This window comes from Canis lupus, chromosome 19 (genome assembly GCF_003254725.2).
Source record: "Canis lupus dingo isolate Sandy chromosome 19, ASM325472v2, whole genome shotgun sequence".
Lineage (NCBI taxonomy): Eukaryota > Metazoa > Chordata > Mammalia > Carnivora > Canidae > Canis > Canis lupus.
The window spans coordinates 44,047,929-44,064,854 of NC_064261.1; the positions used below are offsets into that span (position 1 = coordinate 44,047,929).

A 16,926-nucleotide genomic window follows, 5' to 3' on the forward strand; every position below is an offset into this window, starting at 1 on the left:
GTTATTTTTCTGACTGGAGAGCTCTGCATCATGACCTTTGTTTGTCCCAAAGATATTCAACAACTTCCAACCACTCAGAAAGTGATGTCTAAATTCCTTACCCTGGCTTTCTATATAATCTGAATAGAACTATGCTTCCAATTTTATTTTTCACTATTTTTAACCAATTACCTCATCAGTCATACTGATGTTTTCAGATTTCCAGACTTGTCCTGACCTTTCTAACCAATAGGGAATTACCTGTACCTCATACCTTATCACATCTCCACTTACGTGAATCTCATACAAAAATAGTCTAGCTGATAGGCAATATCACCTTTCAACCACAAAAATCTAATCAATTCTCCTATATACCCCAGCCAGAAAGTTTGTCTTTATCTACCTAACACAACAAGACTATATCTGGTCAATTTCTTTGTACTTAATGAATTAGATAATTATTTGTTGACATAGTACTACTCTCACATATACTTCTTGAGGGTAGGAACTTAGCTAATCTTTGTAGCTTCCCTCCCCAAATGTATACAACACTGCTTTCAACACAAATATGTTTAATGAATTGATGAATAGATTCATGACATGAACAATCTGTAATTTTAAGGATATCTGAGCTGAGTTAGAAATATCAGATAAGGTCCTCAATTTATTCTTAGGAGTAAATACATATGTATCTAAATACATACTTACCCAATATTAATTCTCATGCTCTAGCCTTACCTTTTTTTCTATCCACTAGATTAGAGTTTCTCATTTTCAACATTAAATCTAAAATAGAAATGTTGTCTTTTTTTCCTTTTTGACCATAACTAATACCCACATCTATTGTGTTTGTTTGTTTGTTTGTTTGTTTGTTTTTAAGTGACCTAGTAAATTCACCATAAGGGTAGGGAGAGGTAAAAGCTCCTATATATTTGGTGAATTTTGTTTCCTTGATTAAAATATTGAAATGATAAAATCTGACTCTTAACCTCTGTTTTCAAGTCAAAGACTTCTGAGCAAATTTCTCAGAGGGTTCAATTTTCTATATTCAGGGACCCTTATCTTTTGAACTAAAATAGATTAGACATTTTGAAAAGCCCTTCATTGCAATTTGTTCTCTGAAAAATGATAAATTGTAACTTTTAAATTATTTATCAAATTCACAAGACAGGAAAGTCTCTAAGTGCTAACACAGACTTGTATGTTAGCTAAAACCATAAAGGAAGGCAAGTAGGAATACAGAGGCTGGTGCAGCTACAGGGACAAAAACTTGGGAAATCAAATCAAATGATAATCTAGAGATTTGTGGATCTGGAGATTTGTGGATAGTTGCTTAGTACAGTGAGTTCAGTCTTTAAATGCACAAAGACTAGGAGAGCTACACAAGAACAATACTAGGTATATTAGAAGGGTAGATATTATTACTGATAGGTGAATGGGGAAAAAAAAAATCTTCCTGCCTGCTTAAAAAGAATAATAACTTAAAAATAAAAACAAGACTTATTTTCTCTGTTTTTTCTCTGGGTACAGAAAATAAAACACAACAAAACCAAACCAAGCCCAAACCAAATAATACAAATAAGCAAAAACTTTAAGTATAGGTCTATACTGGAGTAAGAAATTACTAATTTATAAACAAGATATCCACTAATTAGGTAGGGGATAAACCAAATTCAAGTGATTTATAGTTTGTAATGACTCCTCCTTTCTCTAGCAGAGGCAAATTCAAATTCCCAATTTTGAGGTCATTCTCATTATCAGAATAAGAGATAAAACACAAAAAGAAATGAAACATAAGACCAAGAGTTAAGAGAAAATTAACAACAGATTTAAACCTCCAAATCCTACATGTTTTTACATTATTTTGCAAGATAAAGAAAAGTGAGTGGAATATTTTGAAGGAAAGAATATTTTGAAATAATAAAAAAGCCAATAATTTATTTATTTATTTGTTTGTTTGTTTTTAAAGATTTATTTATTTTGTACAGAAAGTGTGTGTGGGTGAGGAAGATTCCTCTTTGAGTGCAGTGCAGAGCCTGATGTGGGGCTCAATCCCATGAGCATGAGATCATGACCGGAGCAGAAATCAAGAGTCAGACACCCAATCAACTGAGCTACCCAGGTGCCCTGCCAATATGTTATTAAAAACAAAACAAAACAAAACAAAACTCTTGGAAGACATAAATGCAAACCAAAAATTACTTTTAAATATTTGTTACATGATATTAAAAAAGGAACAATTAATTAAATGGATTAACCAGCAGCTTAGACACAATTCAGCCCGTAAACTGAAAACAAATTGAAGGAGTCAGCCAGAGCCTACACAGAGAAGCAAGGAGGTTAAATGAGTTGGAGAATGGATAGTCTGGTAGATCTAGTCAAAGTTTCCTAAGGAGGGAATAGACTAGGTTAGAAAAAATGGTCAGAGATAATATTTGAGGGTTTTTTCCTCCCTAGGCTGATGTAAGACATGATCCCATAGGAGGCACAACAGACTGTAGGTGGCTAAATAAAAAAAATTGTCATTAAGACAAAGAAAAATATTAAAAACATCTAGAAAGAAAAGATGCACCATCAAAAAAAGAATGATAGATAAACACAAGATTCTCAAGAGCAATAAAGAATGCGAAAGACGGTGGAATAATATCTGCAAAGTGTTGAGAGAAAATAACGCAACCTGAAATTTGTATTCAACAAAAGTATCTTTACATCTACCTTTGAACAAAACAACATTTTTACTTTTAAAAAAATGAGCAAAAGGATTGAAATAGACATTTCTCCAATGCATATGTAGAAATGGCCAACAAGAAGAACATGAAAGGATGTTCAACATTACTAATCATTAGGAAATGCAAGTCAAAGTCACAATTAGAGATCACCTCACATCTGTTGAAATGGCTACTATAAAAACAAAAACAACCACTGAGTTTTAACAAGGATGTGGAGAAACTGTTACATTTCTATGTTGGTAGGAATGTAAAATAGTGCAGCCTCTGTGGGTAACTACATGGCAGTTTCTCAAAAAAATTAAAAATAGAATTACCATATGATCCAGAAATTCCACTTCTGGGTATATACCCAAAAGAATTGAAAGTAGGGTCTTATAGATACACTTATGTTCACAGCAGAATTATTCACAGTAGCCAAAAAGTACCAACAACCCAAATGTGCATTGATGGATGAATGTATAAAAATTGTGATACATACGTACAGTGGGATATTATTCAGCCTTTAAAAAAATTCTGACACTTGCTACAATATGGATGAACCTTGGAGACATCTTGCTGTGTCAAATAAGCCCTTGACAAAGAGGCAAATGCTATATGATTCCACCTAAATGAGGCTCCTAGAGTACTTAAATTCATAGACAAAGGAAGTAGAATGGTGGATACTTGAGGAGTAGAATTATCAGGAGTTGTGAGGAGCGGATACGGGGGCTGTTTTTTAATGGCTATAAAGTTTCAGTTTTACAGGATGGAGAGTTCTGGAGATTGATTCACAATGTGAATGTACTTAAAAGTATTGATTTGTACACTAAAAAGGGTCAAGATGATATATTTTATGTGTATTTAGCTGTGATTAAAAAAAACTATCTTTCAAAAACAAAAGCTAAGTTAATGTATTTTCAGATACTATATCAGATTATCACTAAACTAAAGGAACATTAAAAGACCTAAGCCAGAGAGAAGAAAAATAATGACAGAAAAAAAGGCCTTAGATGAAAGAGGAATGGGGTAATTAAATAAATTGGTCAATGTGTAGATAAATCTAAATGGAAAATACACACACACACATACACACATACACACACACAATGTCTGTCAATTCTCTGTGAAATTTCTTTCTTTCTTTCTCTTTTCCTCCTCTCTGAGTGGACCAGCTTATACCAGCATCTTGTCTGAAATTGGAGCAAGAAGGAGGAGATCCAAACTCTCATAAATTTCTGAGGCATCTGGTTATATCTAATCAAAACTCATTTGAGGTGGGTTTCTGGGCAATTATGTATCTGTTCTTAGGGACAAAGTGTTTATTTTTTATTTTTTTAAGCAAATTTGTAACAGCTTCCCAATGCTTCCTCAGGGAACTTTGTAAATACTAAATATTCTATTTATTAGCAACTGTGAGAAGCTGTAGATACACACACATATTAGTATATTTAACACATGGTGTACAATTTCATAAAACATCCATAAATCCACAATCCAGCCTAAGAAATAGAATATTACAAATAATGTACGACCTTTCTATGTACATATTCACTAAGTTTATGTTTCTTCAACTCTGAACAATTTAGTGTTTATTATTGTCTTGGTGTTGTCAGTTTTAAGACATGTATGTGTCCCAAACCAACACTGTTTTTTTTTTTTTCCCTAGAGAATTTGAAGCAGAATTGCAACTTTTTCACTAATCATATCTCAAAATCTCCTAACCCTATCATTATTGATATTTTATAGGAACAACTTACTCCTGATTTGGGAAAATGTCTGAAGTAAGGCTGTCCTTTTGTTCTCATCTGAATCAATGTCTCCAACATCTTTCCAATGATTTGGTTAACTTCACCTCTCTCCCAGACATCAGATTTGATTATTTCTATATCTACCATACCTTGATATCTGTCACTTTCTTATACCTCTCATTGTTTTAGTCTAATTTTTGCTCTAGATTTAGAACATTTCTTTTTTTCTTTTAAAGATGTTATTTATTTATTCATGAGAGAGAGAGAGAGAGAGAGAGAGAGGCAGAGACACAGGCAGAGGGAGAAGCAGGCTCTATGCAGGGAGCCCGATGTGGGACTCGATCCTGGGTCTCTAGGATCAGGCCCTGAGCTGAAGGTGGCACTAAACTGCTAGGCCACCTGGGCTGCCCCAATTTAGAACATTTCTTAACCTTATAGCTTAATCCTTATCTTTTTTTTTTTTTATTCAGTCTTTTAGATTTCCACCTAATTTATCTTCAAAAGAGTTTGAATCACCAATAACTAGCTGTAAAAGTCTTCAGTGGTTTCCCATTGTCTTTGGGGGAAAAAATTACAAAACTAGCTCCTCATCCTGGTGTAAGACCCTCTGTGCTCTGCTGTCACATTAACCTTATAATTTATTCTTCTTGAAGGTCTAGTTACTGCTCACTGCTTGTTCTTCCCTACATATAAACTATCCAGGGCTTGTGACTACTGATATGGCAACCTGGAGTGATGGAGCTACCATTTACCCCCAAGGTCTATTTTGACTATTTCCTAAGTGAGTACTTTGATGATTCCATATAACTTAATATTCTTCGTGCTAATTTTCTAAGTAGCTTATACCCTTATTAAACTACATATTTCATTCAGCCTTATACTTTAGTTGTTTATATCTCATTCTTTTACTAGATATGAAGCTGCCTGAGGTTATAGACTGTCTTAGCTAAATAAAGCCATCTCCCCACCCATCTAATGTTCCACATATAGAATCCACATATAGAATTTCCCTATGGGCCAGGACACCTCGGTCGCTCAGTGGTTGAATATCTGCCTTTGGCTCAGAGTGTGATTCCAGAGTCCCAGGATGGAGTGCCATATCAGGCCCCCTGCGTGGAGCTTGCTTCTCCCTCTGCCTGTGTCTCTGCCTCTCTCTCTCTCTCTCTCAAGAATAACTGAATAAAATCCATTAAAAAATATAAAGAATAGACATAGGGAGTTTGGCTCATTTAGCATTTATTGCTATAGATAATAGTTCTTAATGAAATGGCATTTATAGGTATGGTTTTGCCTTTATTCTTTCTTTTTTTTAACTTTTCTCTTTTTTTAAATCACAGATGTTGACATTCTTCTACTGAAAAATTTCCTGGGTGAAAATGAACATTGAAAATCCTATTCAGAAATAGGCAAAACAACAGATGTTCCCTATCCAAATTTTCTACTTGAATTCAAGGCCTGGCTCCAAAAACTAGATCTCACTGTTATTACTGACCTGTTTTCATTTCCTTCGTTCTCTCTGGACCAGTTTTCACAATAGTTTTTTTTTTTTTTTACCCCCCAAGCATTTTTATTACTGGGTACAATTAAATATGGTTTCTTGCAAAATAGAGGGAATGAATCAATCTTTAGTACTCACTTACAAAATAATGTTTGGCAGAAGTGGATAATAATTTCAAATAATAAAAGGAAATCTACTTTGAAATGAGTCCAATGAGATTCAAAGTATCATTGAGAATTAAATTTTACATAGTAGCAATGTGATCAAAAGGTCTACATTTAAAGAGGCTTATATTTTTGTAGTTAAAAAAGCATATTATTATATGATAATTCCCTACCATATAAATGAATGTTCTTTATAAACAGATACACTTCTAATTTGTATTAATTCCTTTTGTTCATTTTAGCATCTGCTTAACAGTCCAGTTCTTTCAGATAGTACATGATTCTAGAACTAAAAGAATACTTTGTTCAATCAATGGTACTTGCCCAAAGTTGAATCCTTAATTTTCCAATGGTGAACCATTCACTTTGCCCTAGAATAATCAGATACATCAAGAGTTTTTCCAATAAAAAGTGACTTTTTATTGACAGCAGCCTGGAATCTCATACAGCTGCCAACCTATCTCTAAAAGCTTTTTCTTATATTTTAGAATAACCAGTAAAACTGTTGTCAGTGGGATGGATAATCCATATACTTCACTCATGTGCTACTAGGTGAACTGAGCAGAGCATGCTGAGTGTATATTAAGTGAACATGGGAAAGAAATATTTGTACAAACCATGTGGTTATAATAAAGTTTCTGCTCTCTACTTGCTGAAGTTTCTTATTTGCAAAAGAAAGGGACTTTTGGGGGAAAAACAGCATAGCTTTAGTGTCAATCCAAACTTGGATCTATCAAAGCTCTGGTATTTCCTAGCATGGCAAACCTGAATTAAATGTCTCCTCATTTTTAAAAACAGAAAGTAACAATTACATCAAAGCACTATATGGGGAATAAATGATAGATAAAAGAAGCACAGATACAAATGTAAAAACTCAACTATGTAACTCCCAATGTATATAAGGAACTTTAAGGTCTAATGATGTCTTCTTTTTTCTTACTATGTTAATTGGAAGTTAATTTCTTGCTATGTTAACTTAGAGTTTGCAGAAGACAATCTTTTATCCAGTAAGGTATAATCATGGGCAGTATATAAGTACTCAGGAGAAGCAACTGAGCATTAAAGGACAATACCCAGCCCCTTAGGATGAGGTCCCAAATTCTCTTATTGTAGGGTGATAAGCATGACAGGAGCTCTAAACATACACTCTTGAGTGTGAATGCGTCTCCATTATTTCCTCACTTTGTTTCTGAGAGAGTTTTAGCTTTCACAAGCTTAAGCTTTCTCATCTGCAGAATGAAAGTAATTCTTAATAATAGGTTTGTAAAGATTACATAAGATTATAGTGCTTGCCACATTAACGGCAGCTAGTATTGTTCATCACATCAGAAAAATAAACCTGAAAGCATCAATAATTGAAAAATATCTGGACCAAACAATGACTCAAGGATAAAAATTAATTACCACCAGAGTCAGGCTGCAGACCACTAGCAAGAACATTGCCATGAATTGTTAGTTATTGGGCAGCCCAGGTGGCTTGGCGGTTTAGCGCTGCCTTCAGCCTAGGGCATGATCCTGGAGTCCCCGGATCGAGTCCCACGTCAGGCTGTCTGCATGGAGCCTGCTTCTTCCTCTGTCTGTGTCTCTGCCTCTTTCTCTGTGTGTCTCTCAAATAAATAAATCTTAAAAAAATGTTTTTTCTTAGAATAAAATATTTTTGTTTTTTGTGAAAGAGGCAAATATACATATAATAATAAATATTTGTTAATTTATACTATGAATGCATCTGTAGCCATGTGTTAGTATTTATGCTTATAATGAAGTGTACTTTGTACAAGTCATGTAACAAATAGCTTGTGTTGGTAGTACATAAATTAAGGACAGCTTAGTATATTTGGATACAGAGAATGGCAAGGCAGGTGAATTATTTCTCAAGCCCTTTATGAAGGCTTGTCCCACAGAGCTTCAGAGTTTTCTCAGAAAATGGTCTGTATGTGGCAACAGACAAATGTAGAGACTGATTTTTGAAGCAAGTTTTACATTAGACTTAGGCTAAGTAAGATAAGGAAAGAAAGACTCTCTCAAGAAAAAGTCCAGTAGAGGAAGTACAGCAAAGTGAGAATATGTAGAGGCCAACATAAGAAATAAGAGAAAGGTCAGACAGATGCTCACAGGGAATCTAAAAGATGAAAGGATAAAATAAAGTACAATTACTGGCAGGATTTGAGATACTTTGATGAGCTCACAAGCTGAACTGTCAAAAGTTCATCTCAAGCTTTCTATTAATGGAAAGATAAATCAGTCCTTAACAAGGTTTCACCCTGGAAGAAAGGAAAAGGAAAAGGCAACATCATTCAACTTGTAGGGTAGCCAGAAATGAAGGACTTATCTTTGACAATGCCTATTTCTCAACCTTCATATCCAATTAATTAAGTTCCTTTATATTTTCACTCTTTTATATTTCTATAATCCTTTCTCATTTCTCTATCTCTGTTTTTTTTCTTTCTAGTCCAGGTTTCTATCACATCTTACTAAAACCACTATACCAGTCAATGAGTTGGTCTCCCAGAGTCCGTGGCTCACCTACCCCTCCACCTCAGACCTCTTCAATTCTCTACTAAACCTAAAAGCTAGAACAATATTTTCCAAAGGCAAACCTAACCATATAGCTCCCCCCGCACCTTAAAAGACTTCCTTGGTTCTCATTAGTTTCAGTACTAACATAAAAATCAACAACTTATATTTATTTATTTATTTTTAATTTTTATTTATTTATGATAGTCACAGAGAGAGAGAGAGAGGCACAGAGACACAGGCAGAGGGAGAAGCAGGCTCCATGCACCGGGAGCCCGACGTGGGATTCGATCCCGGGTCTCCAGGATCGCGCCCTGGGCCAAAGGCAGGCGCCAAACCGCTGCGCCACCCAGGGATCCCTCAACAACTTATAAAGGCTTATAAAAGCTAGATTTAGTTTCTATTTATTTATCTCCATCAGCTTGTATAGTGTGTGCCTCTTGTTTTGTGCTCCATGCTATTCAGCCAATATTGCTTCTCCTTCAATGTCTTATAATATATAAAATATTCCAATATTTGTAAAAATGATTGAATTAATGATTATTGATCCTAATGAACATATGTATTAACTGTTATTATAACTGTTATTATAACTTAGGAAAGAAAGAAAATACCATTGCTCAATTTTTGGTTAATAGTTATAAACAGAGTCCCTTAAATGAGAATAAGTCTTTGTGATTTTCTCAAAGACAAATTTATCAAATTACTATTAGATACCAATCTATAATTATAGACAGAAAATTGTTCCTCACATTTTTTAGAGGTATAATATCTCTTACTTCATGTAATTCACAAAGCCTTTTCGTAAGGATTTCAGAATTCATGATAAAATGCTTAAACAATTTTCTGTTACACTTTGATGAATTTCTTATGAGGAGATCACCTGTCAGTCTTAGAAGGCACCTAATGTCCTTTAACTGATATTTTAAGATGTTTAATAACCATTACCTAGTCTAACAATGATTATCCATTTTTTCCTCCCCTCTGTAAAACATCCTGAACAAAGAGGAGATCTTTGCATTTGCCTTTTTATAAAGGTTCTTCTCTTACAGCAAGTTTGAAATAAATATTTGAACAAGCTTCTAACCAATTCATTCAAGTTGCTTTAATAGTACTAAACTTAGATGAGTAAAGAGCTAGCATAAATAAAAGAGCACTTTAGTGGTCAAAGGCTCTCAGATCTACTAGTGATACTCAATCCAGCTTTATAAGTATGATATGTAGAAACTCTTGAAAATCTGTGAATTCAAAACCTGCACTTCTTATTGCTTTCATTAAGAGATTGATCATTCCTCAAATAAGGTCTGATTTAAAAATTTTAGTATGCTTCAAAGCATGAGAGTGTGATATATCTGTATGGATTACTGATCACCCTTTCTTCTATCCTCTTCCAAATCACTCTTTCATGCTTATGAAGCATGGAATTGAATTGAAACAGTCTTGTTTGGTTTTGCAATCATGGAAAAAAGCAGATATTCAATGAAGATACACTAAGCTACTGATAACAACAGTAACACCAACTGACCCAGAAATCACAATACACCAAGTTTCAAACAAAGGCTAGGATAATTCAATGCTAAATATTTAAAGTTCAACTACTGCATTTGCATATATGTCTCACTTTACTTCGACCATATTTTCTACTTTGGGGAAAGTTACTTTAAAAAAAAAGGATTACTTTAATGACATTTACCAATAACCTATGATTCGACATGCTAGGTCAAGAGGTAGACAGAAATAAGTTCCCTGTCTTATTTGTGTAGTCTAGTTCTGTAGAAATTTATGCAAAAAGAAGTTGATAATAAGTTTGAGTGAGAGGAGAAAATCAGTCCTTTCCAGTATCCTATATTTTCTGTATGCACAAATTACTATTCCCCCATCACCCCATCAGCAAAAAAGAGTCTTCAAATATGTTTGTTTAGAAGTCCATAAATTTTAAGGATATCCCTTTTAAATTTTTTTCTTCTTTTGAAATGAAATTTTTAGTTATCAAACGACTATGTGCAACATAATTATAGCATTCTACAATTGTAAAGACATAGCATATTATTAAATCTCTGAATAATCAATTCCAACTTTCAATTAACAACATAGAAGTGGATAATAAAAAAGAACACAAAAGAGACTTGTGATTATTACAAATTGAATAACATTTTTTAAGTTGAAATGTGCAAAACTCTTACCTCTTGAAATAACAGTTTCCAATCCAGTTCCATTAATAAAAGCCCGTTTAATGGTTTGTGTTTTAATATCTGTCCAGTATAAACGTTCTTCAGATGCATCAAAGTCTATCACAGTAACATCATCAATATCAGGGACCGTAAAGGCCGTGATAAAGTTAAAATATGGATTATCAATATCCACTCCTCTGATTTCAGAACGCCTTGCATATAGAAGAAATTTTTTCATTTCTAGAAAAGAAATAGCAATAAATGTTTTTCCTTTATAAATTTGGCAAGTTTGAAGCAGTCTAGAAATTCTAAAACATTACTTGTTCATGATTTAACAGAATTTTAAGACCAGAAAATCATAATCAAGTTTTGATGGGCATGGGTGATATATCTATTACTTAATTTAAAATACTTAAGAAACAAATATAAAACAAGTTAGAATTCTTAAGTCATTATTTTTCTTTAGTTAAAAATACCATGAAATTCTCGGTGATTTGATCTTAGGATTTTCAAGAATTGCTAAAACAGAACCCCACAGATGTCAAACAACCATACTTATTCTTTGTACATAATTGTAACAATAATGCATTGCATTAAATGATTTTTGGAGGAATCTAAGAACATTTTATTGGGGTGCCTGGGTGGCTCAGTTGGTTAAGTATCTGCTTTTGTCTCAGGTTATGATACTAAGGTTCTGGGATTGAACTCCTAATTGGACTCCCTGCTCAGTAGAGAGCCTGCTTCTCCCTCTGACTGCTACTCCCCCTGCTTGTGCTCTCTCTCTTTCTCTCTGTCAAATCAATCAGTCTTTAAAAAAAGAAGAATATTTTTATACTATTTTTATATTATCTTTGAATAAAATTAAACATGGATTTGAAAATCATGTTTATGTTTTCCTTATCAAATTGAGGTTGAAATAATGTTAAAGCATGCTTTATTATAAATATTTATACATCTGTAGTAAGTAACATTGTGAGGCATTGCATCCTTTTTATTTCCCATAGGCACTTTTTTGAACTGAGTTTGTAAAATAGGAGACTAAACAGAAATAGAAGCACAGATATTCTGTTATTTCATTGCTCTCTGGAATTATTATTGTTGTGATATGTTAAGAGTATATGTAACTAATTAAATTAACGTGTCCCAACTTTCCTGAGTTAAGATTTTGTGAGCACCTTCTTCTTTGCCTTTAAAAGTAATTGCTCTGCAAATAAAATCATTCAAAATTAAAACAAAACAGAAAAAAAGTCTTATTTTATTCACAAATTTCATTATCACTTTTGCTAGTTTAAATATGCTGTTTAAGTATATTCAAGAAATATTTCAACATTATATATTTTACTTCATTTTTCCTCCCTTCAAATGGACAATCCCCTATAAAATGATATGAAAATAACTTTAGAAGAGCAGGAGGAGATTAAAACTGTTAAGTACCTCTTTGTTACATGGGTTACCTACATCATCACTTTTTGAAAATGCACTTTCACTTACAAATCTCCCTGTTTTGTACAGATAAATTCTGCTAACACACCAAATAAGAGAGTGGCAAGAAAAAAAAATGAATAAGGTAATAAGTAGTAAAGTGCAGCATATCACATATTAAAGAATTTGTCAGTCTTGTCAAAAGTAGATGAATCATCAATAGCATCTGGAAATAGCACTATCTCAAATGTTTTTAAGGACATTAAAAATCTCTTCTGCTTTGCTTTGAGGAAAATCTTAATGCTAATACAATTTAAGAGAATTTGATTTGAATTTTAGGTAAGAACTTCGAGAAATTTACCATAGCAGGTCTTCTTGTCTGAGGAAAGCTTCATCAAGTGGGGGCATGCACAAGCAGCACTCCTATTATGATTGATCAGACACATGTGAGAGCAGGGGCCTTTGCCGTCATTAGCTGCACAAGGATTGGGAGCTGTAAACACACAGTGAAACATTAACAGTGAAAAAGAAAAATATATATTAGGGAACCTCTGAGATTGACAAGGGTTATTCACTTAATGATTTAAAGTGAAGTTCCCTAGATAGCACCTTTTACTGGGGTGATTAATATGACAATAATAGACAATCATACACACAATTACATTAATAAAAACATTTTCCTCCTCAAAGACAACTAGGTTACCTCCCTCAATTTTCTCTAAATTGAAATATATGCATTCTATTGCCTTAGAAGTAAACTTTGTTTTTTTTTTTTGTTTGTTTGTTTTGTTTTTGTTTTTGTTTTTTTTAAGGATTTTGTCTGAGAAAAAAAATTGAATAATCATTAAATTTGGGCAGCCCGGGTGGCTCAGCGGTTTAGTGCTGCCTTCAGCCCAGGGCCTGATCCTGGAGACCCTGGATCGAGTCCCACGTCAGGCTCCCTGCATGGAGTCTGCTTCTCCCTCTGCCTGTGTGTCTCTGCCTCTCTGCCTCTCTCTCTCTCTCTCTCTCTCTCTCCTCTCTGTGTATTCTCATGAATAAATAAATAAAATCTTTAAAAAAAAATAATTAAATTTCTAGAAATTGAGTGTATCAATGGCTGTCATTACTTTCCTAACCTACCATCTGAACTCCCTTCTTGCCTTAGCACACCCTCTTTAGTGTTTCCCTAGGAAACTAGTGTTGTTACATTCATATCCTTCCTTCAGGTCATATGCTCTTTATCAAATCAGAGAACTAAGTGAAGAAATGCTTAACTTCCTTCATTATTTAGACATTTACCTTTTCATTTTTTTTTCTGTATTAACTAGCTAAAGTTTCCTTTACTTACACACTTACTAAACTGTAGTGTATAAATAAGTTTTAATATATTCAAATTTAGAATGGAATATTAAATTTTGCAGGTCAATGTCATTCTATTATTCTTCTGTGCTTTGTGTTCTATCATTATGACTTTTAGATAAAATTTTAATCTCAGTTGATCAGTAACTATTCTCTTAAATCTTATTTTTATAGAACTTATCTAGTAGATTAAGGATACTAAATTAAAGACAGAAAAGTGTTACAACTTCTGATCTCACCAGCAATATTTTACTTCTCAACCTATTTTATTTTCCTAACAAGTGGACCTATTGTTCAGAGTAGTTAATGTGAGTCCTCTAGAGTTTTATGGCACAAAGACTAAAAATCAATGGGCTATAATAAAATTGTAGAGGATATGAGAAATTAACTGTACTTGATACACAATGTGGTTTTTGCCAGTATTTAGCATTGTCCCTGCCAAGGCAATAAAAATAATCCATGTCTTTGCATTTGCTTAAAAATAAATAAATCAAAGGAAAGACTCAGAAATATTTTCCTAAGAAAATCAATTGAGGAGAGATTTTAAGATGATGGCATAAAAGGATCCTAAACTCACCTCCTTTCATGAACACAACAGATCTATAGCCATATATATATAGAACAATTCCCTATGAAAAGGACCTGAAAGCTAGCTAACCAGCACTTCTAGAGCAAAGAAGGAAAAAAGAAAAAGGGCCACACTGAGACAGGTAGGAAAGGCAGAGACATGGTTGCAGAGAAAGTTCCCCACACTCTCACTGCTAGCTTTAGTCAGAGTACAATGACCATACACACCATTGCCACAGCCTGCCCAGCTCTAGTTGGCCAGCCAAGCACTCCACCTTCATGTACTATACCCACTGTCTGTCTAACCACAGCTGGCATGCATGTGCAGCTCTCACAGGAGACACCCCTTGAGCATCTGGCTCTCTTGGCTGGGGGTGGTGGTGGATTATATTTCTGGGCCTTATAGGTCTGCAACATTTGGAAAAACAGACTTTGGCAGGCTACAACCCCCAGGGTATTGCATAAACAATGGACTGAAATACTCCCCCAGTATTTGTGTGAAAAATGGCTATTTTCTTGTCTTGGAACTTCAGCCTAAGGACATTCAGAGGTCACAGGTGCCCCTGGGAACCTAAGTAGAGAAACACCGTATATTAGTGCTCTCTTTTGCTCTTCCAATGGCTTGCTGATATGTCCCAACAAGAAACTGTACATGTCTAAAGCTATATATTTTTTTAAATTATTGCCCAAATCTCTTGAGTTTGAAAGTCAGCATGGTTTATGATTATGAACCCATAAGACTGTATGCTGTATCTACAAATCTTAAATCTGTTTGATGATCTGGCTTACAATTAGCCTAAAACTATGCACTATCTAAAATCCCTCCCTTTGGAACACTGACAGATCTTGGCATACCCAAAACAACCAGACCTATGAAAAATAAATTAGGCTATTTAGACAATCACAAAAATCTGAGAAACAAAGGCTAAAAAAGTTTGAATGATATCTGCTACACAAGTCTACTCCTTCTAGACTGAGAGAGGTAGCTGTTTCACCTAATGCATAAAAACAAAAACAGAAAATCAAGCAAAATGAAGAGACAGGGGAATAGGTTCCAAATGAAAGAATAAGACAAAGAAAGCCTCAGAAGACCTTAATGAAGCAGAGATGAGGAGTCTATCAGATCAAAGTCATGTTCATAAAGATGTTCACCAATCTCTGGAGAAGAATGGATGAACACAACGAGGACTTGAACAAAGGGACAGAAAACATATGAAAGTACCAGAAAGAAGCCAAAAGATTACAGTCCAATATATTACAATAGCTGAAAGGAAAAACAATAGAGAGGTTCAACAACAAACTAAAGTAGAAGAATGGATCAGCAACCTGGGAGACAGGCAGTGGAAATCATCCAGTCCATGGAGCAAAAAGAAAAAACAAAACAAAACACACATAATAATAATAATAATAATAATAATAATAATAGTGAAGATAGCTTAAGAGACCTGCTGGACAACATCAGACAGAATAATATACGCATTAAGGGGGTCACAGATGCAGAAGAAAGAAAGGTGTAGATAATTTATTTAAAGAAATAATGACTGATCAAGACAGTATGGCACCAGGGCAAAATAGACACATAGATTGATGGAACATAATAGAAAATCCAGAAATGGACTCACACTATTTGGTCAATTAATCTTTGAAAAAGAAAAAAAAAAAAAGCCCCAATGGGAAAAAGGCAATATCTTCAACAAATGGTATTGGGGAAATCTGGACAGCAACATGCAGAAGAATGAAACTGGATCACTTTCTGATACCATACACATAAATAAATGCAAGATGGATGAAAGACTTAAGTTTGAGACTGAATAATATCAAAATCCTAGGGGAGAACACAGAGAGTAACCTCTTTGGCATCAACCATAGCAACATCTTATGAGATATGTGTCCAGTAGCAAGGGAAATAAAATAAAAAATAAACTATTGGACTTCAGCAAGATAAACAATCAACAAAAATAGAAGGCAATTTTCTGAATGGGAGAAGATATTTGTAAATGATACATCTGACAAAGGGTTAGTATCCAAAGTATATAAAGAACTTATAAAACTCTGGGGGTGGGGCAAGATGTTGGAAGAGGAGGGTCTCCAAGTCACCTGTCCTCACAACTTACCTGGATAACTTTCAAACCATCCTGAACACCTACAAACTCCACCTGAGATGTAAAGAGAGCACACCTGGACCGCTCCAGAGAAGGGTCTGCGCTTCTAACAGGGTAGGAAGGTGGAGAAAAAATAAACAACAATCCAGTGGGGGAGGCCCCCGGGGAGCCGGGCTGAGGGGCGGGGAGAGCCTGGGGACAGGCAGGCCCAGCCCCCGGGAAGGAAGCCGGGGGTGGGGCGGGGGCCCCGGGGAGGGGGCTGCACCCTGCTGCCTTCGGGGGCTCCCAGGAGCGATCCCAGGGGGACACGCCCCCCCCCCGTGCCCCCCACCTGGGCAGGCGGAGGCGGAGGCGGGGAGGGCCCCGGACTGCAAGGCCGCTCCTGCCCCGGGCGCCCCCGAGCTGCGCAGGTCAGCGGCCCCGCCCGGGAGCACCTGAGCGCCTGCGGACGGGGAGGCCCTGGGGGTTCCCGCAAGGAGCGGATCCAGGCCCCGAGACCCGGCCGCCTCCGGGGGGCTGCTCCTGGTGTCACCCGGGGCCTGGGACGGAGTGGGGCCTCCAGGGAGCAGGGGCCTCACAGATAAACAGCTTCCACTGAGCCGTGCACCTGGCAGGGGACGGTGCAGCTCCCTCAGGTGCGCACACCTGAGAATCAGCACAGAAGGCCCCTCCCCTAGAAGACCAGCTGGAAGGAGAAGGGAAGAGCAAGTTC

General features: G+C 35.6%; 1 protein-coding gene across 1 annotated transcript in view; it reads right to left on the reverse strand.

Annotated features, from left to right (window-relative positions):
• LRP1B (LDL receptor related protein 1B) overlaps positions 1 to 16,926 on the reverse strand; it is a 1,837,374-nt gene that overhangs the window by 557,542 nt on the left and 1,262,906 nt on the right. The window contains exons 28-29 of the mRNA XM_049097407.1: positions 12,566 to 12,697; positions 10,795 to 11,022 (exon numbers count right to left, since the gene is read on the reverse strand). Of these exons, the coding sequence (XP_048953364.1) occupies positions 10,795 to 11,022; positions 12,566 to 12,697 (360 nt within the window). The remainder of the gene's footprint in view (positions 1 to 10,794; positions 11,023 to 12,565; positions 12,698 to 16,926) is intronic.